The following is a 26,046-nucleotide window of genomic DNA, read 5'->3' as shown; positions in this document are numbered from 1 at the left end:
CATTGCCCCTGCCCCAACTTGCTAGCAGTCGCCCAGCTGAGATGCCCTGGGGCGCCCCGGGCCACATACTTGTGCCGGTGAATGATGGCGTTGAAGAGGCGGCCGTCCCGCCAGCTGGAGGTGAAGTTGTCACAGCGCAGGCCTTGGTAGCCCTCCACCATGCGCTGGGACCACAGCAGCAGCTTCTCCTTGGCCGTCATGTCCTCGGACTGTCCGCTCACCTGGATGTCGGAGATCTGCCCCGCACGGGAGGCCGGCAGCGCTCAGCCGCAGCCACACGCCCCGCCTGGCACCCACGGGCGCTTATCTGAGTCCGTGCAAGCACGCGGCCCCGTGGGAGCCCCCAGGCCAGCGGAGGCAGGGGGAGGCCTCCAGGTTCCTCCCCCATCAGTGCCACCGCCCAAGATGCTTTCGCTGGGCTGCCCCGGAATATGTCAGCGCCCCCAGGCCCTGCCCCCATCACAGGGTGGGCACCATGGATGCCTCCCTGAGCTGCTGGAGGCCGGGCCCTAGAAGGGCAGCCGTGGGCACCAGGGCCAGCCCAGAAGCCACAGGCCTAGGAAAGGTGGTCCCAGTGGGGATGGGGCCCGGGTCAGCCGCCCCCCGACTCCAGAATGGGGGTGGGGTCTCTGGGGGATGGGCACATTCCGGGGGGCGGCCTGTCAGCCTGCCAGCCTGTGTGACTCAGCTGCTGTGCCCCCAGGCTCTGCCTGCTCAGCTCCTAGATTTGTGGCTTCCTGTGCGGCTGGGGCGGGCAGCGGGTGAGTCAGCCAGTGCAGCGGGTGCTTCTCCAAAACCCTCCCGGGCCAGAGGCCGCACGTTGCACAGAGAACACATTCCTCTGCAGGGAGGCTCTTCGGCCCTGCCCAGCTGGGGTCAAAGGGCACAGCACAGGAAGGCCCCAGAGAGAGCCTGGAGCCCTCGGGCCATGGGGCTAGCTCAGGGCACGGGCGCTGTCTGGGGCTGGGCTTGGGGCTGGCAGGAAGGTGCCAGGACGCCAAGGGCCCTGGCTCCTGGGCCACATGCCCCCTTGGCCGCCCGGCCAGCCCCCAAACTACCTGGAAGTGCAGGATGATGGTCCAGATGAGGCCCAGGGTCAGCTTGGGGTTGCCGTCGGCGATGTCATCGTTCCTGATGTTGACAAGCTTCACCTGCACACAACACCCACAGTCCCACTGCTGACCGGCCGGGGTGGGGGCTCGCGGCCGGGGAGGGGGCTCGTGGCCGGGGAAGGGGCTCCCGGCCGGGGAGGGGGCTCGTGGCCGGGGAAGGGGCTCGCGGCCGGGGAAGGGGCTCGGGGCCGGGCTGGCCGAGTGGCCTCACCTGCCGGTGTCGCAGGTAATCCAAGGCAATCTGGACATTCTGCAGCTTGTGGAAGCGCATCCTCCCCTTCTCCCGGGGCTGCGGGAAGAGGCCAGGGCAGTCAGAACCCCAGGGCAGGGGCACGGTCCCACCTCCAGCCGCAGCCCCCTGCCTGCCCTCAGAACCTCCAGGGCAACTGCGGGAATGGAACCGACCGAGGGTCTTCCCCAGTGGGCAGCAGCCCTTCCCATGTCCCCGCGTCACCCTTCCCAGCTAGAAAAGGGGGACCGGTGGCCCAGAGGCCAGACCCGGCAGGGGCTTTGGAAGTCCAGGAGCCAGGCCCAGGCTGTGGGAAGGAAGGAAGGGAGGAGACAATAGCCAGGAAGCCGCGGGCGGAGGGCAGTGGCACAGGGGGCAGGGTCCTCCTGGATGGCGGCAGCAGCCCTGGTGGGCCCCAGTCCCGGGCACCGCCACAGGCAGGACACCGGGCAGCTGGATACAGAGCCACCTGCCTCCCCAAGCGCCAGGCACAGGTGGGTCCGGATGGGCCACCAGCCCAGGTGAGCCGGGCTCCCGGTCTTGGGGAGCGCACGCCACCAGCCCCAGGTGAGCCGGGCTCCCGGTCTTGGGGAGCGTGCACGGCCTCGGCCAGCACGCACAGCCACTCACTCACCAGGCGCGAGCTCCTGATTACGTCCCGCTCTCTTGGCTGCCCGGCCAGAGCAGGGCATAGGGTAAAGGGCAGAGGCCAAGGTTCACAGTCCAAGCAGCAGAGAAACCAAAGCAGAGCAGAGCGTGAGGTTACAGAGAGCAGCGGGGCCGCGAGCCCACGGCCCGGGGAACAGGCCACACTCCCAGGCTGGGCCCAACGCTCCAGGCCGGGAGACCCAGGAGGGGCCGAGGCCAGGCTAGATGTGGAGTGGGCGTGTGGGAAAGGCCCCGAGAGAGGAAGGCAGGCAGGGGCGTCCAGGTGAGAGGCAGGCGGGGCCCTGGAGGGGACAGGCGGGCAGGGACACGCACCAGGCTGTCCCCGGAGAGCACCTCCAGCAGGGAGATGAGGTTGTGGCCATCACGGAGGTCTTCATAGAGGTCGCTGATGTGTCTCTGGGCCTGCGGGGACAGCAAGAGTGGGCTGCTACACAGCCGCCACCAGGCCCTGGTGGCGGAGGGGACAGGCCCTGACCCCAGGATGTGCCCCGCCCCCACCGAGGCACCTACCTCTGCCCTCCAGTGCTACGAGGAGAGCAGGAGAGGCCGGAGGAGGAGGAGGAGGAGGAGGAGAAGGAGGAGGAGAGGGGAGACAGGAGGCAGGAGCAGGAGCGGCGTGGGGGAGGCACAGAGAAGAGAGAATAACAGGTTTCAGAGAGGAAAGGTGAGCCCCGGCCAACAGCAAGAGCAGCGCTCCTTCCAGCCGAAGGACCAGGGCGCCCTCCTCCACCCCAGGGCCCCGCACACACGCGTCCACGCGCCACTGACCTTGATGAGGTGTTTGTTGACCCACTTGGTGAAGGTCTTCTTCTGCACACGATCCCGTTCATCTGAGAGAGACAAAGCCAGGTGACCTGAGGCCTGGGAGCAGCCGCAGGGGCCCCCAGGAGGCGACCACCAGGCAGACGCAGTGGGCGGCACCTGAAGAGGGTCTCAGAATCCCAGAGACCCAGCACCCTCCCACGCGCGGGCTCGGGTGCTGGGCAGGCGAGGGGCCTCCTCCGCTCAATCCCCCTATTGTCTCTCTCTGGAGATGGGAGGGTCCAGAGCTGGCAGCCACTCTCTGGGCCCGCAGAGTCCAAGTCCCGGCTGCCCCACCCCCACACACGCTGCCTTAGAGACCCGGGGAAGAAAGGTTCCCGGTCAGGACCCAGGGCAGGGGCGGGATGAGCGGAAAGCTGTACCCTCCCAACAGGGCAGCCGGCTTCCCCGGGGCCCAGGGAGCCCCCACCCACCACGGCCCTATAATCAAGATCCAGAGCCCAGTGCCAGCCTTGCCAACACAGGCCAGCCCTCTCCATGCTGGGCACCAGTGGCTGCCCACGCCCCACCCCCACCCCAGCTCTGCACTGGGACGGGGTGTGTCACACAGGCCCCGGGGCCCTAGCTGGTCTCAGGCTCTGTCCCTGCGTTCAGGGTCCCCACCCCCGCCGGGTGCCAGGCTTCCTGCGGCAGGAAGTGGCCCTGCCCAGCAGGGTTGCCCACTACCTTTCTTGCCCTCCGAGGCCCTGAGCACAGCCAGGTAGAGATTGTCCTCCGAGCTGGTTCTCTTGCGGCCCAGGCCCTCGGGCTCCGGCACCCGCAGCCGGTGCTGAGACATGGTGCCGCCCCACCCCTCTGGCGCTCAGTCCCCAGGCCCCCCGCGCTGAGCTCCGGCCCTCGTGGCACACAGGCAGCTGGAGGCTGGCGCTGCACGGGACCCGCGGGCTTGCTGGGCTCCAGGCAGAGCTGGTGTGGCCGCTCCCTGCCCGCTGGACTCCTTCGGGCTGCTGTCCCCGCCCCGAGCCCCACCCCGCCCTGCCCACGCCCCTCCCCCCCAGCGGGAAGGAGGAAGGTGGCCCCTCCCCCACGGCCACACCCAGGGCCCCACAGAAACAGGAAACCCAGGGGTTTCCTCACCCACCGGCTGCCACAGTCCCAGAGGGACACCCAGGGATTTGAGGGTTTGGCACTTTGCTGCACACCTCCTGCTGCCAGGACCACTCCAGCCCCCCAGCCACCCCACGGGACACCCTGCCACAGGGAGGGGTGCCTGAGTGTGGCTGGGCCCAGGGTGCCCCCCCGAGGCCACACCTCCCTTCAGGGCTTCAGCCCAGGTCCACCCCTCAGCCTGCCCACTCCGTCAGCTGGGACCCCAGGCTGAGTGACCCTGAGCTGGGGGAATGAGCTGACCGCCTCTTTCTTGCAGCCCTACAGATCACACCCTTGGGCCCTATTTCTTTGGCCTCCGCCCCCTGCTAGGCCCCTGATGCCCCAGCTCAGGAGCCACTATGGTCCCGTGCCGGCCCGGCCCTTCTGAGCTGCCCACCAGGCACATCCTGGAGAAGTGCCCCATGTCCAGAGGCACAGCACACAGCGGGGCAGGAGCGGGCACATAGCTGAGCGTTGACTCATCAGGCAGGACCGCCCAGCCCCAATCTGCAGGAACTCGGCCTGAGTTGGGGGGAGGAGGGGTGCAGGGGGTACTGGGGAGCGGGGGGAGGGGGCACCAGTGAGTCAGGGTCTGGGAGGGGACCCGAGTGACTCACAGGAGAGGAAACCACACCTGGGGGCTGTTTGTGGTCGGGCGGGGCTCACAGAGAACAGCAGTTCAGGGCTGTAAAGGGAGGCGGAGCGAAGGGTACCCGGGTGCAGCCCGGCTTCCTCAGGTCTGGACAGACCCGCCTATGGCCGCCCAAAGAGCCACAAGAATTTTCCAGTCAGAGCATCTGGCTTGATGCGATCCAGCTGCGAGCGGGAGCCCCCCCTACCCTGAGCCTCCCGACAAGGTTCCGGGAAAAGCTCACCCCACCCCCGTCCGTGCTGCCCCTCTGTGGCCACAGGAGGGCGCCCAAACACCACGGGGTAAAGGGGGCGCCTGCCAGGAGGAGCTGGTAACACCCCACCGCCTCCCACATCTAAGTGACACAGCCAGACCCTCAGGCTTGGAGCCCCGGCTCTGCACCTGGCTCCAGACGCAGGATGGAGGTCCAGCTCCACACTCCCCACCCCCCATGCAGAGCCCGGGGCAGCGAGGTGGCCTGGGGAGGCAGTCTCCACAACCCCACCAGACATCGGCTCTCCACGCTCCCGAAGGCCTCCCAAATCTGGCTCCCAATACACCCACCTGCCCCCTTCTCAGGTTTGGAGTGGGCAGAAATGCCCCTTCAGAGGACACCTTGCCCTGGTAGCCGCGCAGAGTTCCAGAAGCCTAGACTGAGCACGTGCAACAAGCAGCCACTGGGCAAGGCCAGCACCAGCACCGGGGAGGCGGGGGTCCCTGCCGGGCAGGGTGTGGGTGTCATTCTGGGGAAGGTCCCTGGGAATGGGCCAGGAGGTGCGAGCAGGGAATTCTAGGACAAACAGGACCCAGGAGCCAGGGCCTGAAGTCTGACACCGGTGGGAGCCCCCACCCCCGGCCCCAGCCCAAGCTCCGTCTCCAGCTTTCTGCCACTCGGGGTCTCCAAGGATGCTGGGGTGGGTGGGCAGCCGCAGCATCTGCTACCCCAGGGAAGTTCTCCTGCCTCTGAGCTCCCCCTCTCCCTCCACCTCCAAAGGCCTTTCTTCCCAGCCCTGCCTGCTCCTGGCTACCCTCCCCCATCAGATTCAGGCCCTCAAACCAAGAGGCAAGCCCTCCCAGGCTGGCTCAGCCTGCGTGCCCTCCCCCAGGCACACCGGCCTCCCAACACTGCCGGCCTCAGCTGGCCCCCTCCCCAGCAGGGGCGCTCCCGCCTTGTACTGTCCAGAACAGCAGATTTTCTGCCGCCAGCCGGGGTCCCCCGGAGCCGCCCACGACCCTTTCAGGGTTATCATCGCCCCTTTGTACAGATGTGGAAACTCGGGCTGAAGATCCCACAGCTAATGAAGACGCTCCTGGGACGGGAAACCTCCGGACCGAGGGTAGCCCGCTGGCCAAGGAGAGCCCCAAGGCCGCAGAGGGCCTGGAGCGCCGCCGCCGCCGCCGCGCCTCCCTCCCGCCCTCCCCCGGCGTCCCGACTGCCCACGGCCTAGTGCCCAACGCAGAAGGAAACCGCGGCCAAAGCCCAGGCCGGCCCCGCCCACCTTCCCAACCCCGGCCTCCCGACGAGGAACCGACGGGCCCGACGGGACCGAGCTCGCCTTCCCAGGTGTTTCCGCAGCGGGGGGCGGGGCTGCACCTGGGGCGCGCGCTCCGCCCCTTCCCGGAGCCGCCGGCTCCCCGGGAGACCGTGCCCCCCGCCCGCCGCCCCGCGGCCGCACGCACCTACGCAGCACAGCTGCCCGTAGAGGTAGCCCCTGCGGGCCCGCTCACAGCCCCCGTCCAGCCAGCGCGGCCGTTCCAGCACGACCTCCCGCACGGCGAAGGCGCCGCCCGCCCGCCCTGTGCCCGCCGCAGCCATGAGCCCGGGCGCCCTGGGGTCCGCGAGCTAGGAGGACCGCGCGCAGCCTCTGCTCCCCAGCCCGCGCCTCGAGGCCGCCGGCAGCGGGCGCCGGGCCCAGACCCGAGGAACCTGCCCCCGGCGGGGCGCCCCGCCCAGCGCGCGCCGGAAAGCCGCGCCCCTACTTGGAAGGAGAGGACCCCGCGGGGCCCGGGGCGCTGGCGGCGCAGGGAGGCTGCCCGGCAGAACAAAGGGGCATGGGAACCCGCGGGATGCCCAGGTTCCCGCGGACGGGAGCCTCGGGGGACGCCGAGGCGCCGGGAAACTCCCCTAGACTGACGCCCACGGACTGACGCTCCCAGAGGCTGGCGCTTGGGGACGGCGCCGGGAGCAGAGGGCTGAGAACTGCCAAGAACAGAACTGAGGGGCACTGCAGGGCAGCCCACGACAGCAACGGAACAGGAGCCCCTCCCCCGGTGGGGTCGGGGGACACAGTGGGCGGAGGAAAGGAGGAAAGAGCAAATCTGCGGGGAGAAGCGCCGGCCCCATGCATTGTATTAAACGCCCCGCAGCTGAGTCACTCGCGGCTCCCCGGTCCCCAAAGCCACGCCTAGAAGCCCCATCCTGACTCAGTCCTCAGGTCCCGTGGGCCTGGCACCCAAACTGGGAGCCCCTGCCCCCCAGGTGCACCCAGGCCCAGACCAGACACAGCTCCAAATCCATTAGGGCAGCCCCTCAGGCCCCAAGGCCAATCCCCGCCCCCGCCCCATTCACAGGAGGAGGCAGGCCCCACCCCATCCCTGCTGGGCGGTCCCTGGCTGCCGCAGGCGGGCACCCAGAGCGGGTGACTTTGAGCAGGCGGTGGGGCAGAGAGGCAGCCTGGCTGCCTGCCCCGTGGCAGTCCTCGGCCCGGCCAAGGGTGCTCAGGCCCAGCCCCACCTCAGTCCTGGGCAGAAGCCTGTCCCAGGACCTGCCCCAGGACGGCAGCCCTGCACCTGCCCTACACCTGCCAGCCGCCCGTTCCTCTGTCCTTGGGAGCAGGGCAGAGGCCTTCCTCGCAAAGGAATGCAGGACCAGAGACGGGAGGGGAGCTCCGCGCTCAACTGTGTGCGGGCCCTGCACTGAAGACCCTGCCCGTTTCCCTCGGGTGGGGCTGGGGTTCAGAGGCTCCCGCACCCTGGAGCCCCAGCCTGGGCAGGTGGGTGCAGAGGAGTTTGGGGGCGGGGGCTCTAGAGCAGGGCTTGGATGATCCAGGAGGGCCTCCTTTGCCCGGCCCGGCTGTAGGCGGGGCGGGGTGAGGGCCGCCTCCCTCCCTCCGCTAAATTTCCCTGTTCCCTCCCCTTCCTGTCCCTGAACCGCAGCCCCAACTCGGTCCAGGTGGTAGCTGCCAGAGGCGCTTACCTTGCACGTCCTGCACCCGCCAGCGCCCCCTGCGCCAGTGCCACACCGCGGCCAGGGTGACGGCGTGGCCCACGACCACCAGGGAGGGAAACAGGCTGCCCGAGGGCTCCATGGCTCTGGTGCTGCACCGCTGTGGGCACAGCAGGCGGAACCGCCCTTGGGAGCCGGCGGCCAGATACCCGGTAGACCCCTCCCTTCCCTGCTTGGAAGACGGGTGTGTGTGTGTGGGGGGGGTGCCCCGGGACCTGGGACCGCCCAGCCTGCGGGACCGCCCGACCACACCGTCTGCCCGGCGCCCCGGCGCCCCGGCGCCCGGTCTGGTCCACAGCCCCAGCTGTGCTCCCGCCCGCCTCCTCCCCCTCCTCCTCCCTCCCGGACACTCGGAGCTCCCCGCCCACCTCCCGCTGCGCCCAGCTCGGCTGTCCCCACGCAGAGCTAGCACGCTCAAGGTTAGCTGGAACCTTAACCCCTGCTTCCCCACAGCCACACCCGCCAGGAGGAGGGACCTGTAGTGACGCACAGCCCGCCCCCCCAGCACAGCCCGGGCAGCCTCAGCATGGCCCCCCCATGCCTCCCCAGGAGGGTGACTGCAGTGTCCCAGCACCCCACTCTGCCTCCAAGAAGCCCTCTTGGTGACAGCTGCCAGGAGCCCAGCAGGGGTGGGGGGGCAGCACCCCGGCCCCTTCTGGCCCCCCCCCAGGCTTGCAGCAGACCCAAGCACCCCCCCCAGAGCCCCAACACCCCCATGTGGGACAGCTAACACGGTCCAAGGGAGGGCTGGGGCGGTGGCCTGGGAGGGCAGGGTGTGTGTGGGGAAGAAAGGACAGACAGAGCCTCCGGCCCATGGCCCCGCGGGCCCCTGTGGGCTCTCAGGAAGCTTTCAAAGACGGCCCACCTACCCGGCACGATCTTCATTAGGGACAGCAGCAGGAGCCCACGGGGCAGACAGGGAGTGGGAGCAGGCTGTGCGGAGGGTCACAAGCCCTCGGAGGCGGCCGCGAGCCCACAGTGGCGGTGGGAGGAGGGCACGGCCGGCCGCGCCGCGGTCAGCAGCAGCCTGTGCCCATGGGGGAGGGGAGGGGTGGGCAGGGGGGGATATAAATATCTGAGGAGAGCAAGCAGGGCCCGTCACTCGTCCAGACTTAGAACATGACGTGCAGAGCAGGGCACTGGGGCCCTCACCGGAGTCCGGTCCTGCCGGGGGCGGCGCCACCCAGCCCCAGGCTCCTGCCCGTGATTCTAATAATAAGAGGCCACCTGGCGTCAGAATCCACCTCAGAACAAGGCCCAGCACGGACACTGAGGCTTGGGGGGGGCTCCCGCCCATGGGAGGAGACAGCGCTGCCCAGCCCGCCCTGCCACTTAGGGCGCAGGAAGTAATGGGGGCTCGGGGAAGGCCACAGGCGCAGGGGGCTTGGCTCCCTTTCTCCCAGCGGGCCCCACACAAGTCAGTCCACACGACACCTGGCCCAGGAGAGACAGAGCAGCCTCTCCAAGGTCACACCACCAGCCAGACACCCAGGGCGCCCCAAATCGGGCTGAGCCGCAGGAAGGTTTGCCAGCCCTGCAGCACAGGCCCCGGGACCCTGCCCCAGGCTGCCCCCGATGCCCGCCCTGGCCCCACCCCGAGCCCTTGCAGCCTCTGGTCTGCAAGAGGCCCGACGCCAGAGGTCACTGTCAGCAGGCATGCCCAAGCCACATCCTGGAGGCCTGGAGCCCAACCTGGCCAGCAAACAGGACATGGGGGTCACCGTGCCACCCTTTCCTCCCTGGGGCCTTCAGGCCTCTGGCCCACAAAGAGTTAAAAAGGATTTCTATCGTTTCCTGTGCATGAAGCACCACATTCTAGTTCAACCTCAGAGAACCCCAGAAGGAAGTCGAATGCTCTGGCTAAGCCTCAGGGATGGGGAGCCTGTGCAGAGCCAGGAGCCGGCCCCTGGGGGCCCGGGCAGCGGCCGGCACCTGCGGTCACCCCACAGCAGACCACACTTGGCCTCCGACCACTGGGCTACAGGCACCACGGTCCACCTGGGGTGACCAGCCGCTATGAGAAGAGGGCCCGGGCCGGCCCCCAAACCACCCACTGGCCAAGCCCCCATTTCAGAAGCTCATTTCTGAAGAACAACGGCCTGCAGCCCGTGGCTCTGGGGGGAGCCTCAAGGCAGCCCCAGCACTCCACGGCCAGCGAGAGGACCCCTCCGGGGCAGTGGGTGGTCCCCCACCGCCCACCTAGACGGGGCCTCCCACCTCCCGTGGCCTCCAGCCACACCCACAGGCAGGTCTGAGAGGGGACCCGCTCATCCTGCACCTCCGTGTCCTGGTGTCCCAGGCAAGGCAGGCGGTCCCCAGCGCCCCCAGGGCCCCAGCCCCAGCCCAGCTGGAGCCCCCACGCCCACAGCCCCCCAGGGGGGCTCCGCCCTACCTTGGCCCAGCTGAATCAGCTCCTCCATGCTGTACCTGTCCATGGCGGCTGAGCACGCGCCAGGCCACGGAGCCAGCGGGGAGGAAAGGCAGGGACGACAGGAAGGAGGGGAGGGTGGGAGGCAGAGGGAGGGCTCACTCGGGCCCTGGCCTCCCCACCCAGCTCTGGGAGCCGTGACTCCTCCTCATGGCCACCCCTGAGTCAGTGAGCAGAGCCAGAGCCAGCAGAGCCGAAGCCTGGTGGGGCAACGGGTCCGACCAGCCCAGGTGGTGCAGTGGACGGGGCTGCCCGACATCCCCAAGCCTCCGTGGAGCCCACAGGGCCCACCCGTCTTCGATGCCTGCCCCGACCGGCCCACCGGCAGCAGCGTGCCCCCGCCTCCCCCCCAACCCCCCTCCCGCCCCTATGGGTCTGCAGCCTGGGCAAATGCCACACCGCTGTCCCTCTCTCTGCTCCCCCAGGCATCTTCCTGCTCGTCCAGGCCCGGGAAGTCGGAGGCCCCGGGGCTAGAACTTGGCCACGGGACGCGAGTCAGTGCTGATCAAACACCCAGCCAAGCACGCACCGTCCCCTTGTGGGAGGCGCTGTCGCCCCACTGACAGAGGAGTTGGAAGATCCACGCAACTTCTCCACGGCCACAGGGAGCACCCGAGAACATTCTTCTAGCCGGCAACCTCACTGATCCTCCCAGATGGGCTCCCAGCCCTCGTGGGGCCAACGAGACCACACCAGAACTTGAATAGAACTTGACCCCTATTCGCCTGGCAGACTCGTGCCCAACCAGCCAGCCTCCTGGCAGGCCCCCTTCCCAGACCCTTAGAGACCCCGTTCCTCCCCAGGTGACAAGACACAAAGACGAACGGTAGCCAAGCCTGACCTCTGCTGGGGCACCAGGGCCACCCCAAGTCAGCACCAAGGCCAGGGGGCTGGGAAAGCACATGCGTGAGCCTCAAGCTACATGGGACACCTGAGTCTTGCCAGCACAAGCTGCTTGGGGAGAGAGGGATGCCACGGAGGGAGGACACTGTGAAGGGTCCCCTGGCAACCCCTGGGACCACAGGACCTGTTCTACCGTCTGGGAGCCCCTTCCACCGTCGGCCCAGACACAGGATGGGGCCCAGCGCCCACCGCACCCTGGCCTCTGGTCCGCTCTTCTCCCCCAACCCCAGGCCACCCCCTGGGCCGTCGCCCACCCCACGGCAGTCCCGCTCCCAGTCACTGTCCCACATCACAAAACCACATGAGCCACAAAACCGTGGGGGTAGATGTCACCCGCCCTAGACAGTCCTGAGGCTCAGAAAGGCCAGACAGTTGGCCCGGGCCACCCTACTAGAGAACCCCCACCACGTCCCGTTCTGGCACGTCCTCTGCGCCCCACAGCCTGGCCCAGAGAGGGCCTAGGGGCAGCCATGCCATGGGGACACGCGAGGAAGGCTCAGGCCAAAGGCAGGGCCGGGGATGGCGACAGGCGGGTGTGGGGCAGGGCTGTGCGGAGCAGCTGGGCCTGCCAGTCCAGGCCCCCAAGCCCCACCCCTAGCCCCAGGGAGAGCCTGGGGCTGGCCTGGCAGTGGCCCAAGTGCTCCTCCATAGCCTGCCCACCCCAAGGTCCTCAAGCCGCAAGGAGGAGCCACGTGGGTCCAGCGGCTGAGCAGCCAGGCAGACAGAGCACCACCTGCCCGCGTAAGCGACCTTCCCACACGTGTGCTGCCCACCCCAGCCCACCAGCCTGTGCCGGGCACCCCGCTCCCATCCCCCACAACTGGGGCCCGGATGCCGCTGACCTGTGGCTGGCGCCGGCTCGGGACCAGGCATCCCCAGGTTCCCCGGGGCAGCGGCGGGCCGCACGGGGGGCTCAGCCGGCTCCTCCGCGGGCTCCTTCCGACGGTAGACCCGCCGCTCCTCACGGGCAGGGTCCTCTGCTGGCTGCGGACCCCACTTCGGCGGGCAGCCCAGGGGACCCTGCACAGACTGCGCGTGGGGGGTGCGGCGCGCGGGCATCACCATGGCGACGGGGCGGCGCACGCGCTGCAGAGAGGCGGGCACGATCTCCGGCGGCAGGTGCAGGTACTGGCGCAGGTGGGCCATGCCCTCATTCGTGAGGTACCAGTAAAAGTGGCGCCAGGCGAAGGTCTCCCGCACCAGGCCACGGGCCCGCAGGGAGGCCATGGCGCGCATGACCTGCAGGTTGGTGACGCCGGGAACGTGAGGGTGCAGGCTGCGGGGTCGCCGATCCTTCTTGGCCACCATCACGCCCTCGCGGAAGAGCACCTCGTAAATGGCCCGCAGCTGGTCCAGCGGCATGAGCATGCCGGCCACCATGGCTGCCAGGGCCTGGAGGCCGGGCGGGGCCGGGGAGGAGGCCAAGGAGGTCCAGGAGGCCCAGCAGGCCCCCGCGGCACAGCCGAGACACTGGCGCCGGGCACCGCAGTGAGCGTGAGGGCGCGGGCTCCGGGGCTGGGGGCTCTCGCGCCGGGCTCTCTGGCTCCCAGAGGCTCTGCCGGCACTGTCGCCTGCCCGCCGCCTGCGGAGCCTCCGCCCGCCCTCCCGCCCGGGCCGGCCCCCTCTGACTCAGCAGCACCGGCGGCCCCTCCCACCCACAGCCAGCAGGGGCCCCTCGCAGAGTAGGGGGCACCTTGCCACACCGGTACCCCAACAGCCCCCCTCCCTTCCCGGGCCCACAGCTGCGACGTCAGTAATTACATCAGTTTCTAAACACTTCCTTCAAGGCTCCTAAGACGGGGCGGGGGGTGGGGGGTGGGGGGGGTGGTGTCGGGGAGCGGCCAAGGACCAAGAAGCCGAAAAGGTGGCGGAATGGGCAGCAGGGAAGCAGGGAGCAGAGAGGACAGGAGGGTGCTCGGGCTGGGGACCCAGCTCAGGGCTGTGGTCTCGGGGTTTCGTGGAATGACAAGGATAGGACAGTGGGGTGCTGGGCTGTCTGCGCCTGGGGGCTGGGGCACTTGAGGTCTGAGGGGAGAGCTGGGGTCCGGGGAGCAGGGCAGAAATCTGGGTGGAAAGCTGGGGTCTTGGGGAGCAGAGGCCTGAGGCAGGACGGAAGCAGCAGCTGCTGTAGCACATGGCCAGGCGGCTAGCCGACACCACTGGCTGCTGTCGGTCAAAGGGGCAAAGGAGCAGGGCCCCCACCTCCAAATGCCAGGCCTGCGACACTCTATTTAACACTTCCCTTGCCAAGCCAACTCAACGCGGCGGGGGGGGGGGGGGGGGGATGCAGGAACAGAGCCTCTGGAACCGACAAACACTTAGAGCAGCGAGCAGAGTAGGGGGCTCTGGGCAGGCCTTCATCCACCCCAAGCCCCAGGCCAGCTGCTGGAAGCCAGAAAAGCTCAGTGGCCACAGAAAATCAGTTACCAAGTCCCCACCGGCCCAGGCAGGCCTGGCGCCCCTACTGCTGCATGGACACCCTGCCCTGGGTGGCCACGTGGCCGCGTGTGTATAAGGGGGGATAGACGCAGGGGAGAGAAGCAGCGCACTGGCAGAGGGTCAGGGGCCCCAGCAGGGTCCACAAGCGTCGGTGGGTTCCACGGGAGGGCCCTGGAGCCGGCGGGGCCGCACCCATGAGTCACTTCCAGGCTCCCACAGCAGGGGTTCTAACCGTGGACCTCCCGTGCGTCCCCATTCCACCCGAGACCCCGCTGTCGCGCACTATGAGGCAGGCACCCGCCCCCAGACCTGTTCTCTCCCCCTCCCCCCAGGCCGACACACCCATTCCCACCAGGCGCAGCGAACGCGGGAACTGATTATAAATAGGGCAAATAGGGCGGGGGTGGGGGGGATCCCGAAGTGGGAGGCGCTCGCGGGCAGGCGGCCAACGGGCAGCGGGCGGGGGCGGGTGTATGGGCCGTTGCCATGGCACCGCAGCGCCAGCCCCAAACAGCGCCCCGACCACGCGCGCACGCACGCGCACAGACGCCGTCACACGCGCGCGCGCACTCGGGGGACACACGCGAGCGCCAGGGCTGGCGGGCGCGGCGCTGAAGCGGAAGGTCCAGCCAACTGTCCCCACGGCCCCGCCCTCCGCCCCCCGCCGGTCCCCTGCAGCCAGGCGGGCAGCCAGGCGGGCAGCCAGGCGGGCCCAGCCGCAGGGAGACCGGCTCCGGGAGGACGCACGCGAGTGGACGGCGTCCACGCCCCTTCGGCCCCGCAGCCTCGGAGGACCCTCCCCGCCTCCTGGGCCGCGGCTCGGGAACCAGCACCAACCGAGCTCAGGACCGCACTCAGGGAGGCCCGGCCCAACCCCGCGTGCAGAGACGCCCACTCTCCCGGTCAGGCCCCCACCACAAGCCCCCCGCGCTCCCCCCTGCGCACCCCACAGCCCTCTCCTCACTTTCTGCTCTCCCGCCCATGCCTACCCCCTTCATCCAGGCCATCTTCGTGGCATGATGTCCCGACCTACTCCCCCCAAATTCCCAAACCAACCGATGCCCCCCAAAATGACTCCAAGCCACCCCCAAGACCTCCCAAACATTTGAGCCTAAGGTATCTCCTACAGGGGCCTGCCCCGGCGACCGCAGCAACTTGGGGAACCGCAGAAAAGGGGCGGGGCACCGTAGGGAATTCCCCCCTCCCTCCCACCAGCCCCGCGCCCTCGGTGGATGAGGGGAGGAGCAGGCAGGAGCCTGGAGCAAGCTGTTCCCGGCAGCTTCGTCTGCTCCCGCACACCCCCCGCCCTGTCTCTCTCCGTGCCAGGGTTGGGGCGCCCCCCCAAAGTCCCAGAGCTGGAAGGATGCCCTTTTCTGCCCCGCCCCCACGCTGCAGAACCGCAGCCGGAGTCGCTGATTCGGCACCGGGAGGGCCAGGGCGTGGGGGGCTTTGGAGGGGGGGCCAGGACGGCCTCCTACCCTTACACTCCGGGGCCCTCCAGGTTTCCAGGGCAACCAATCGGAACCCTCGGGCAGCCCCCAGCCTCCCCACCCCAGAACAAAGAGCCGCAGTGTGGACTTGCCCGGGGCCAGCCCGCCTGGCGCCTCCCCACAGTGATACCCACTGCCCTGGCCAGTCCCCTCGGACGCCGAGCTGCAGGGATGCAAAGCGGTAGGGAGGCTGGGCAGGCGGGGCGGGAGCTCCGCAGAGGCCGGGAAGAAAAGGGGTGGATCCGCCGCAAACGCCAGCTCTCACCTCCGACCCGCCCCCGTCGCTGCAGCAGCCCGCCCCGCCCCCCCCCGACACTCACCGCAGGGCTGCAGCGAGAGTAGCCCCCCGCAGCCCAGAGCAGACCCCGGCCAGGTGGAGCCCTGGCGGCACATGGGCCTGGGGTCTCCGGCGGCTCCCGCTCCCCATCCCCAAGGCTACTCCCGGGACAGCAGACCTTGACCGCGGTCCTGCGCAGGGCTGCACCCAGATAGAGGTCACTGCCTGGCCCTCGCCTCCTGCCTCGGGCCCCGTCCCCGGCCCGCACCTTTGAGGGAGCTGATCTCCTGCTGGATAGCTCTCGAAGGGTCCATGTCTCCACCGGGACTGACGGCGGCGGTGCCTCCGCCACGCAGAGTCCAGCCCCGCAACTCACTGCCGGGGCCAGAGCCGCAGCCTGGGGGAGGAGCCGGGAGGCCTGGGGCGGGGCTTGTCAGCTCGGGGCGGCGCTTCGGCTGATCAATGCTCAAGGCCAGGCCGCCCAGGCGGGAGCTCCCGCCGCGCCCCACCCCCTTCCTCCAGCCTCCACCTCGTTCGTGGTGCTTGACCCTGCCAACTCCAGGTAGATTGCCGGGTCAACAGGCCCGATCCAGGTGAGCTCCGATGGCCCATCCTTCCCCAAGCCACAGCCTCGCGGTCAAAGTGACCAACCAGTGGTTCGTGCCGGTGGCTTCCCAGACCTCGAAGCCACGGCCACTCACTACCCTGCAGGAGGTACCCACTGGTCTGGGCCACCCAGCGACCTCCTCAGCCAGCATCCTGGTCCTGGAAGGCAAAGGCCCAGAGACAAGAGAGGAGAGTCTGGCCAGCCCCAGAGAATGTGGAGACAGCAGGACCAGGGGAGGAAGAGTTGGAGACACCTGTCCCTGGGGGTTCACCAACCTAGGGAGCTCCCTCAAACTACCTTGGACAAGGGCCTGGAGGCAGGAGATACGGACCACCGGTGAGGACGAAAGAAAGCAGGTTCAGGGATCCGAAGGGGCACATGCACCCGAATGTTTATAGCAGCAATGTCCACAATAGCCAAACTATGGAAAGAGCCCAGATGTCCATCCACAGATGAATGGATAAAGAAGATGTGGTATATATACACAATGGAATACTATGCAGCCATCAAAAGAAACGAAATCTTGCCATTTGCAACGTGGATGGAACTAGAGGGTATCATGCTTAGTGAAATAAGTCAAGCGGAGAAAGACAACTATCATATGATCTCCCTGATATGAGGAAGTGGTGATGCAACATGGGGGCTTAAGTGGGTAGGAGAAGAATAAATGAAACAAGATGGGATGGGGAAGGAGACAAACCATAAGTGACTCTTAATCTCACAAAACAAACTGAGGGTTGCTGGGGGGAGGGGGGTTGGGAGAAGGCGGGTAGGGTTATGGACATTGGGGAGGGTATGTGATATGGTGAATGCTGTGAAGTGCGTAAACCTGGCGATTCACAGACCTGTACCCCTGGGGATAAAAATAAATGTTTATAAAAAATATATATATATTTGCTTTAAAAAAAAAAAAAAGTACATTAAAAAGAAAAAAAAGAAAGCAGGTTCCCCAGGTCCAGCCCGTGAGAACGGAAGGCGGCCCACCGTACATCCTCAGCTTTTACTGGGCCGCACGGCCCACGAGGCTTCCTATCTAGATCCTCAGGAGGGCAAATGGTCTGATCCAGCAGCGTGGCTCTCGTAGGCCTGCTAGGGCCTTATCAGGTCACCTGGGCCAGGCACTCAGACTTTGGACACGCCAAACCATCTCAAAGCTTTCTGCAAATTCCAGGAGCCAGCTCGTGCCCTGGGCGTCCCTGGAACTGGCGTCATAGCACCACAACCAGGTCCTCCCTCCTTTCCAGCCCCTCTGGGACAAAGCCCTCTTCACAATCCCAGGAAACCAAGGAGGGATCCCTGCCCCCATCCCCAAGTACTGTCATCTTCTCTCCCACTGCTCCTGAGACCCTACCTGCCCTCAGCATGGTGCTCCTCCCGATGGTCCCCACGAGCTTCAAACCTGTCCCCCACCCCCATGGCAGCCAGCCCTGCTGGGGCACCCCGCAGGGGGCACAAGTAACAGCTGTAGGCCACGGGACAATCAAGGAAGACGTGACCCGGTGAGACCCCACAGACTGTGTCTGTGGCAGGAGCACGGGGGCCACACCGCCCCCCGGTCACAGCCCAGAGTCCACCTCCACCTCCACCTTGGGAAGCTGTAGGGCCTGGGCGGGAGAAGAGCCTTCTGCCTGGGAGGCCACGCCTTGCTGGGCGATGACGGCAGGAACTCGGCCACACCAGCCACCCTGAGCGGCTCCTGGAGGTCTAGGTCCATGGCACCACCAGGCCAAGTGCCCGCCGGGGCTCCTGCAGGTGCTGGGCAAGACGGCGCCGAGGTCACCCCTTCAGGCCCCGGCCAGCTGTCCCTGTGCAGCCCCCTTCCAGAACAGCACTGTTACCAGGCACCTGCCAGAGACTGGTGGGGGATCCTGGTTCCAGCCCCCACACCCCCTGCTCGGCCATTCTCCCCCAACTACCTCTCAAACCCATCCTCATCCTCCAGCCCACTGCCTGCCCAGCACCCTTCTTAGCAGGCTCGTCCTGGCAGCCCCCAGAAGACCGCCATGCACCCACCAGGTCCCGCCAGGGCCCCGCTGCTGCCCCCCAGCCTGGGCTACCTTGCTCCCCTGCAGTGTGGTAGACCCGGGCCTGCATCCCACCGCTTGCGCCCTTCTGCGGGTCCCTCCCAACAGGGACAAGCACACTAATGCAGACACTTGACCGGGTGGCCTCGGGCAAGCTATGTCAGCATCACCAAAGCCCAGACCTGGACACCCAGGCCTTGCTGCGGCGGAGAGAAGGGAGTGGTCTCTCGCTGTGCCAGGGGGAGAGGCTCCCAGGACCTCTATTAATCTGGCTTTGCCTCACTGATAGGTTAAAAGAGAAAACCTGTATATGAATCTCAAAAAGGCTGAGAAAAAACTCAGCTTTGATAAAACTCAGAAGCAGCGCTGGTTTTTAGAGAGTGTCCCAGTAAACCACGGAAGGCACACACTGCTTACAGGAGGCCCGAGAGGCTCGCCAGGCTGTCCTGCCAGGGTCCCCCAATCCACGGTCCCCCAGGGATGTTCTACTGTAAGACGGGAGTGTCCAAAGGAGCAAGCCGGGCGCTTCAGGCCGAGAGGCCCTCGGGGCAGCGGTCAGGGAGCCCTCCTAAGCCCACCGCCTCCCGCGCCGCTGCCTCCCGCCGGCCAGCGTGTGCTCCTCTCGGCGCCAGGACAAACCTGCCGCCCACCTGTCGGAGCCCGCAGGAGAGCTCTGTGATGTGGCCGGCTTGACCTTCACCTCTCAAAGACTCGGGAGGTTCCATCTAGGTGACAACGACTTAGGAAAACATACGGGAAAAAAGCCATCAGCAACACTAGCTATAAAGCGCTTAGAAGAAGATAAATAAAAATCCGCCAGGACTCGAGTGCGGAAGCCCCTCCCACCCCGCGCCTAGACACAGAGCGGGGGACTCACGCACGCCCCAGGCTGAGCCCGGCCACTGCGATGGGCCCGGCGGCTGGCCCCTGCTCGCACCTGTTAACACGGCCTCCTGTACTCATGTCTAGCATGTTCTAGACTGGCAAGGCTCTGCCGTCCGTTTGAAACGGTAGCCCGGGCGCTGGGCAGCTGTCGCAGTGAGGCCCCCGGGCCGGCAGCAGAAGCACCAGCAGCACCGAGCAAACAGCCCCGGCAGCGCACCGGTTGTCTGCGTGGGAGAGGGTCCGCAGACCCACGCGGACGGCGCGCTGGGAAGGCTCCTCCCCTGGCTTCCTGTCCACCCCTCTGCCACTTCTTTATGGAAAATCAAGCAGATACAAACATGAATCTTGGTTTTCCTCCTTTTGGCACAAAAAGTGACGCCTCACATGTACCGTCTGACCCTTCGCTGCCATCAGCCCGTGGCAGAGGGGAACCCCCCAAGCGAGCAGAGCCCTCAGCCGTCCCCCAGGAGCCCTGTCGCCTGCCAGGGCCCCCAGGAACACTGTCCCCTCGGGCACCCATCTGATAGGCGCCACCACTGGCCTGGTTCCCACAGTTTCCCCAACACAATCCAGAAATCCAAGTTTTGGGATTTTTGCCAATCTGATACCTAAAAAATGGTATCTTGGTGTAGATAAGGCTTGTGTTTTACACACGATTTGATTCAGAAATGCTATTTCAAACAGTAGTCATAGACACACCCAACAATCCAGCTACAGAAGCGCTTCTTGTTGCCATCCTCGTATCAAATAAACAAATAAATAATAACCATAATGCTGTATGAGGGGGGTTAGGTTGAATACGATATGGTTAGGGGCGCCTTGTTGTCTCAGTCGGTAGAGCGAGCGACTCTTAATCTCAGGGTCGTGAGTTTGAGCCCCACACTGGGGACGGAGTTTACTTAGTGAAAAAAAAATTTTAAATATATAGTTACCATACTAAGGCACATTGTTATATTATATTGTAAATAAATGTTATAGAAAGATGTCCACATTGTAACAATAAGTAAAAAGAAGTTACATGTGTCTAAAATGCTCTATGATATCAAATTGTATAATTATAAAGTTATACATACATTAAGTTGTATTACAAAATATTGTGCACATTTTTTCAAAACAAGCACAAAACAAAAAGATGTGGAGATTTTGAGTACATCACCTGACACTGTAGGGCGCTGAACAGGGGCCTTGACAACCATATGTTCACATCTGAATCCCTGGTGCCTTTGACCATGACCTTACGTGGAGAGAGGGTTTCCACAGATCTAATTAAGGATCTCAAGATCTGATCACCTTGGATCACGGGGGTGGGCCCAAATCCAATGAGGCAGAAAAGAACAGAGCCACAAGGAGAAGCCATGTGAAGACAGGGATGCCATCAGCCACAGCAGCTAGAAGAAGTGAGAAGGCTGTCTTCTAGAAGCTTCCCAGGAAGCACAGCCCTGCCAGCACCTCGACTTTGGACTTCCAGCCTCCAGAGCTGAGAGAAGACGTCTGTGTTTGTTAGAGCACCATGTGTGGCGCTCGTTACGGCAGACACAGGAAACCAGTCGGCACTGTGTTACGGAGGTGGGTGACCAAGGCCTGAGCACGCGGCTGTGGCTCTGGGAGTGGCCGCGGACAGAGGCTGGAGGACCGCAAGGAGCACGGCAGGAGAAGGCTGGACTGCCGGGACAGACTGGGGGTAGAAACATGGATGGCAAGCGTGTTGCTGGTGAGGACCTGGAAGGAAGGGAGGAACGCATTCCTGAACACCGGAGGAAAGCCGATCCTTATCAAATAGTGGCAGGAAACAGGACTGAACAGCGTTCCACTGTTGGGTGGAAACCAGAACTTGTGAGCGGCTTTAGCTGCGGAGATTTCCCAGTGAAGCGTGAGAGGCGTGACCTGCCTGGCTGCTCACAGGAGGGTCCAGAAGGAAACCCATCCTGTGGAAGGGACAGTTAGCGCTGGTGACCCAGGAAAGCCCCAACCTGCTCAGACTGCAAAGGCTGCTAAGGCTGGGAGAGAATGTCCTGGAGGGGGACAGCCAAGGGTGACTGGACGGCCTTCCGTGGAGTGGATCAGCTGTCTGACCCACAGGTCCACTCCACCGTCTCAGCAGAAGCTAGGAAGGGAGTGGGGTCATCCAGAAAAGATCTACGGAGACCCCTCTTGTCTAAGGACATGGGTCCTGTGACATACCCAGGAGACCCACGGGTTTATGAGAATGTCAGACCAGAGGAGACACCAGCAGCTTGGACTGGACGGAACACAGCACACAGAAGAAAGGCGTTAGGAATCTGGGATTCCTGGGAAATGGGCTGGCAGGGCTACTCAGCTTCAACCCTGGGCTACCCTTCAAGGAAAAGGAGACAGGGCTCCCCAAGCAGAGCCTTGGGGCCTGAGCAGGAGGCCAGAGCGCAGAGCAGCACGCCACACCACCACCGGAGGAGTAAGGAACTTGCCCTGCAGGTTTCAAAGTTGCTGGGACCTCAAGACCCTGATCACTGTCTAGTTCCCCCCTTGGAAAGGGGGTGTCTAGTTTGTGTCTGTCTCACCATTGTATTCTGGAGTCTAGGACTGGCTCACTACTTTCTCAAATCCACCCCCAGACGGGAATTCTGCCCCATGGTGTCCAGGGCCTCACCCAGTCCTGATTTGGACACTTTGGACAAGATGTGGGGCTTCTGAGCTGCTGAAATTTAGAGGAGGTTTTGAACTTGAGTTGATGCTGTAATGGGCTGATGCTCTGGGGGACGGCGGGAAGGGGTGAGTATATTTTGCATGTGACAAACATGAGTTTTAGGAGGCCAGAGGGCAGACAGCTGTGGCCTGAATAGTTGTCCCCCAAATCTGTGTCCACCTCCAAATCCCAGAGCCCACAGTGCTCTCTTATCCGGAAAAAGGGTCTTTGCAGTTATAATTCAGAATCTTCAGATAAGATCATCCTGGATCACTCAGGGAGGCTCTAACTCCAGTGACGAAGAGCCTTGCAAGAGACAGGAGAAGACACAGGGAGGAGGCCGTGCTGAAGACGGAGCCGTAGTCACTCACCAGGGAAGGCCCATGGCCATCGGGCCTTGGGACAGGAGCGGCCCTACAGCCTCCGGAACAGTGGGAGGTACCGTGGTGCCGTCTGAGGCAGCGACCCAGGAGAGGGTGTTCTTGGGGCCGGCTCTATCCCACTGCCAAGCGTGAGCTGTCCTAGTAATACCCCAATCAAGCTCAGTCGTGTCCCTCAAGGCTGACTCCAGTCCTATAAGCTTTCCCCGTAGCCCTACACTTAATGAGAAAGGAGAAAAAAGGATACATTTAAAAAGTTCAAAATGCACATTCATTTCAAAAACGGAAACAGGAGTGCCTAGAGGGCTCAGTGGGTTAAGCCTCTGCCTTTGGATCGGGTCATGGTCTCGGGTCCCGGGATCAGTTTCTGCGTTGGGCGCTCTGCTCGGGGGGAGCCTGCTTCCCGCTCTCTCTGCCGCCTCTCTACTTGTGACCTCTCTGTTAAATAAATCAACAAAACCTTAAAAAAAAAAAACCTAGGGAAGAGAAGAAAGACTCCAAGAGCGCCGCACCCAGAGACACCTGCTGTGGACGCTGCTCTCCAGCCTCCCACCAGCTGGCCCCCGCCTGCCCCCCCCCAGGCCTGCACTTCCGGCCCCGCACATGGGCCCCAGAGGGCTGCCCCTCCCCCACTGTTCCGGGCACCCGTGCGGCCACCAGCCGGCCTGAACCCAGACTCCAGACCAGCTACACCAGACGTCCTTCTAGGGCATGCCTTGCCTGCAGAATTGGCCCTTGACCTGCCCCACTCCAGGAACCAGGGTGGGCAGCAGAGTGTCCCCCCTCCTCTTCCTGGCCCCACGTCCCTTTGGCCTCAGGACAGCAGTAAAGGCCCCTGCCAAGGGCTGACCACCCACGGGGACAACCCCTCTCCTAAACCACGACCCCAGCACCCCGAGGAGAGGAGGGGAGGGAGGAGGGCGCCCAGGCCCCCAGGCTCCTGTCCCATGGCTTCCGAATGGGCACTCTCTTCCCACCACCTGGGAATGAGTTCCTGACCTCCCCTTCACTCGGTCCACTAGCAACCTGGGCCCCCACAAATGACCCAGCACCTGCCCTCACTTGGGTCCCCATCCTTGTGCCCCACAGCACCGGCTCCCCTGCCCACGGCTCCCTGTCCACGGCTCCCTGCCCACGGCTCCCTGCCCACGGTTCCCCTGCCCACGGCTCCCTGTCCACGGCTCCCTGTCCACGGCTGGCCTACAAGTGGCCCCCACTTGTACCACTGCTCTCCAGCCTCCTCGAGCCCCCTCTGAAGGCACCCAGACCCCGCCCCCTCCTGCCAGCTCCCCTCGGGCTTTATGGGGAAACCAAGGCTAGGAGGCACCATCACCCACACCTTGCTATCCTCGAAGGCCTGACAGCCCCACCCCCTGCGCACCCCACAGGCCCTCGGTGGCGAGGGGCGGTCACATTCAGCCCCCAGCACGGGCAGATGGGTCAAGGAGAGAGATGGCCCAGCACTCGGCAATGCCCATACCCCCGATGGCCACAGATGCCCCTCCAGGCCAAGGCCACCCCTGCCCCAGGGACCTCAGGCCAGTGTTTCACCTGCGTGCCCGCACTCTGTCCTGGGGGGCCCCCTCCCTCCCACAGTGCTGGACACCCTCCAGCCCTGCACCCCTCTTCTTCCCCGAACATCACCCTCAGCACCTCCTACCTGACTGACTACACCTTCAAGCAGGTCTCACCAAGGTCCCCAGTGTCCCTTATCACCGAGGGCCAGGCACTCTTGGAGACTTGTCCTGCTCGGGTGGCCCTCTTCTGGTCTGTCACCCCTTCCCATTCACTGGGCTGCCGGGACTCTGTGCTGTGGCTCTGCCCCTGCTTCCCCTGGCTGGCGTCCCCAGCTGCCCCAAGGCTCAGAGGTGGGCCTCCTCCCTTCCTCATGAGGACCCCAAAGCACGGCCCCAGACGGGCCTCCCTCAACTCATCCAGCCTTTTCTGGCATCCGGGGGTCTCCACAGGCTCGCTCATCTCCAACTCGCAAACCTAAAGCAAACTCCCGCTGCCCCGCTGCCCCGCCTCCCCTGCTGGAGAGAAGGCCGGCTCCCACCCTGCCTTCTGCCGCCACCAGGCCTCTCCCCTCGGCACCTGCTCTGGGGGCACCTGGGGCAACTGGCTGGGACCAGGGGTCCCGCGAGGGTCTGGCTCGGGGCCCACTTCTCGCTCCCACTCACTCGCTCGTTTCTAAGCGATCTTGTCTTACGGCAGAGGAGCAGCGGACACAGACTGCCCTCAGGAAGCGGAGTTTGGTGGGAAAGGAGATACGTAAAATCCTCCTGGCCACCCACTAATGCAAGTCGAAACCCTGAGCACGACACCCCAAGTCTCCCACACACCCCAACCCAAAACAAATTCCAGATAAAGAGGAAGATGTTAGGAAACAAACACGTCAGAACTGGAAGACACTCTTAGCAAACGTTTTTCACAAAAGAAGAACGTCCTGAGCGGACGTGAAACTCAGAGGTCACAAAATAAAAGAGGAAAGTTTTCGAGTCGACACGGATGAAGACAGAGACCAGAAGAAATGACAGGCGACCCGAGGGCTGTGTGGTGTGAGCAGTCAAGACGGCAACTGGGAACACGGGGCCTTTTAAGAGGCTAAGAAGCTATTTCCATGACCTCAATGCTGGTCACAAGGAGACTGTGAAATGTAAGGAAGCGGCGTGTGCATAATTTGCATGCTTTTCCACAGAAATGATATATTTCAATAGAACGCTTACTTACCAAAGGTAACAAACCGGGAGAAAAGTTTGAAACATACATAACAAATAAGAAAGTTAATATTCATAATACGTAAGAGCTCTTTTTTTTTAAAGGCTTTTTAAAAAGATGTATTCACTTATTTTAGACAGAGAGAGTGAGCAAGCAGGGAGAGGGCAGAGGGAGAAGCAGAGAAGCAGACACCGCACGGAGCACAGAGCCGGACCCGGGGCTCAATCCCAGGACCCTGAGATCATGACCTGAGCCAAAACCAAGAGCCCAAGAGACGGAGGCTTAACCGACTGTTTCTCCCAGGCACTTCTGTAAAGAGCACTTATAATTCAAAGAGAAACACATCATACAGAAAAATTAACAATGCTTTTTTCTTTTAACCTGATCCCTACTTGCCTCTCGCCTAGATCTGAACAAGGGTTTTGAGTAGGCAACTCATAAAAGAAGAAAAGTGAAATTAGCCGAGAACTACAAAACGATGCTCTTATTACTGATCGAAGAATGCAAATTAAAACAGTTTGGATTCTCTCATCAATCAGTTGGCGAAGATCTGGAGAACGCGTGTGTCTTGTATCTGCCGGGCTCACCTATGCCAGAGCGCAGCCTAGAAATGCAATCGTTTTTAACAAGCCCAAATGTCCACGCAAAGGGATGAGGGAAATAAATGAAAATAAATAAACAAACAAAAAACCAGATCAAAGACCTAAATGTAAGGCCTAAACTATAAAACTCCTGGAAGCAACCGTAGGCATAAATCTTCATGACTTTGGAGGAAACGATAGTTTCTTAGGTATGATGCCAAAAGCACAAGCCAAAAAAAAATAGATCAACTAGACTCATCGCAATTAAAAATTTTTCGCTTCAAAGGACACCACGAGGAAGGTACAAAGACAACCCACAGAATCAGAAACTGTTTGCAAATCCTGTATCCGGTAAGGGACATGTATCTATAATACATAAAGAACACCTACAACTCAACAATAAAAAGATAAAGACCCAACTTAAAAACAGGCAAAGGATCTGGATAGGTGTTTCTCAAAAGATGGTACACAAATGACCAAGAAGCTCTTGATGTCGTCAGCCATCAGGAAACGGAAAGCGAAGTCACAGTGAGATCCCCCCTCTGCCCACCAGGACTGAACATCTGTACTCAGAGAGGCAGGTAAGCCTAAGTGTTGGTGAGGATGTGGAGAAGTGGGAAGGCACAGCATTGTGAGGAATGCGGGACTGGGCAGCTGCTGCGGAAAACAGCCTGGCAGCTCTTCCAACAGTTAAACATAGAGTTCCCACGTGACCCAGCAATCTCCCTCCCTGGTGTCCACCCAGGAGACATGGGGACGCCGGTCCGCACAAACAGCCGCACACAGATGTCCACGGCAGTGTTATTCGTAATGGCCAAAAGAAGGCCCGGATGTCCATGAACTGACGCACAGAGAACAAAGCATGTGCGTCCGT

The 26,046-nt window shown here is 63.8% G+C and overlaps 1 protein-coding gene across 10 annotated transcripts in view; it reads right to left on the bottom strand.

The window, feature by feature from the left end:
* PLEC (plectin) overlaps nucleotides 1-26,046 on the bottom strand; it is a 53,235-nt gene that overhangs the window by 20,509 nt on the left and 6,680 nt on the right. For 4 of the 10 annotated variants that reach the window (XM_044244792.1, XM_044244791.1, XM_044244793.1 and 1 more), the window contains 5 exons: nucleotides 2,779-2,840; nucleotides 2,323-2,412; nucleotides 1,324-1,401; nucleotides 1,059-1,151; nucleotides 70-236 (listed from right to left, as the gene is read on the bottom strand). In XM_044244792.1, the coding sequence (XP_044100727.1) occupies nucleotides 70-236; nucleotides 1,059-1,151; nucleotides 1,324-1,401; nucleotides 2,323-2,412; nucleotides 2,779-2,840 (490 nt within the window). Of the gene's footprint in view, nucleotides 1-69; nucleotides 237-1,058; nucleotides 1,152-1,323; nucleotides 1,402-2,322; nucleotides 2,413-2,778; nucleotides 2,841-3,498; nucleotides 3,741-6,232; nucleotides 6,426-7,748; nucleotides 7,922-8,647; nucleotides 8,679-10,170; nucleotides 10,253-11,951; nucleotides 12,638-26,046 lie in introns of those variants that run through there. The other 6 variants (XM_044244790.1, XM_044244797.1, XM_044244798.1 and 3 more) reach the window with 6 other exon arrangements.

This window comes from Neovison vison, chromosome 4 (genome assembly GCF_020171115.1).
Source record: "Neovison vison isolate M4711 chromosome 4, ASM_NN_V1, whole genome shotgun sequence".
Taxonomy (NCBI): domain Eukaryota; kingdom Metazoa; phylum Chordata; class Mammalia; order Carnivora; family Mustelidae; genus Neogale; species Neogale vison.
The sequence above is the reverse complement of the archived record's forward strand: the minus strand, read 5'-3'. Positions and strand labels throughout refer to the sequence as shown.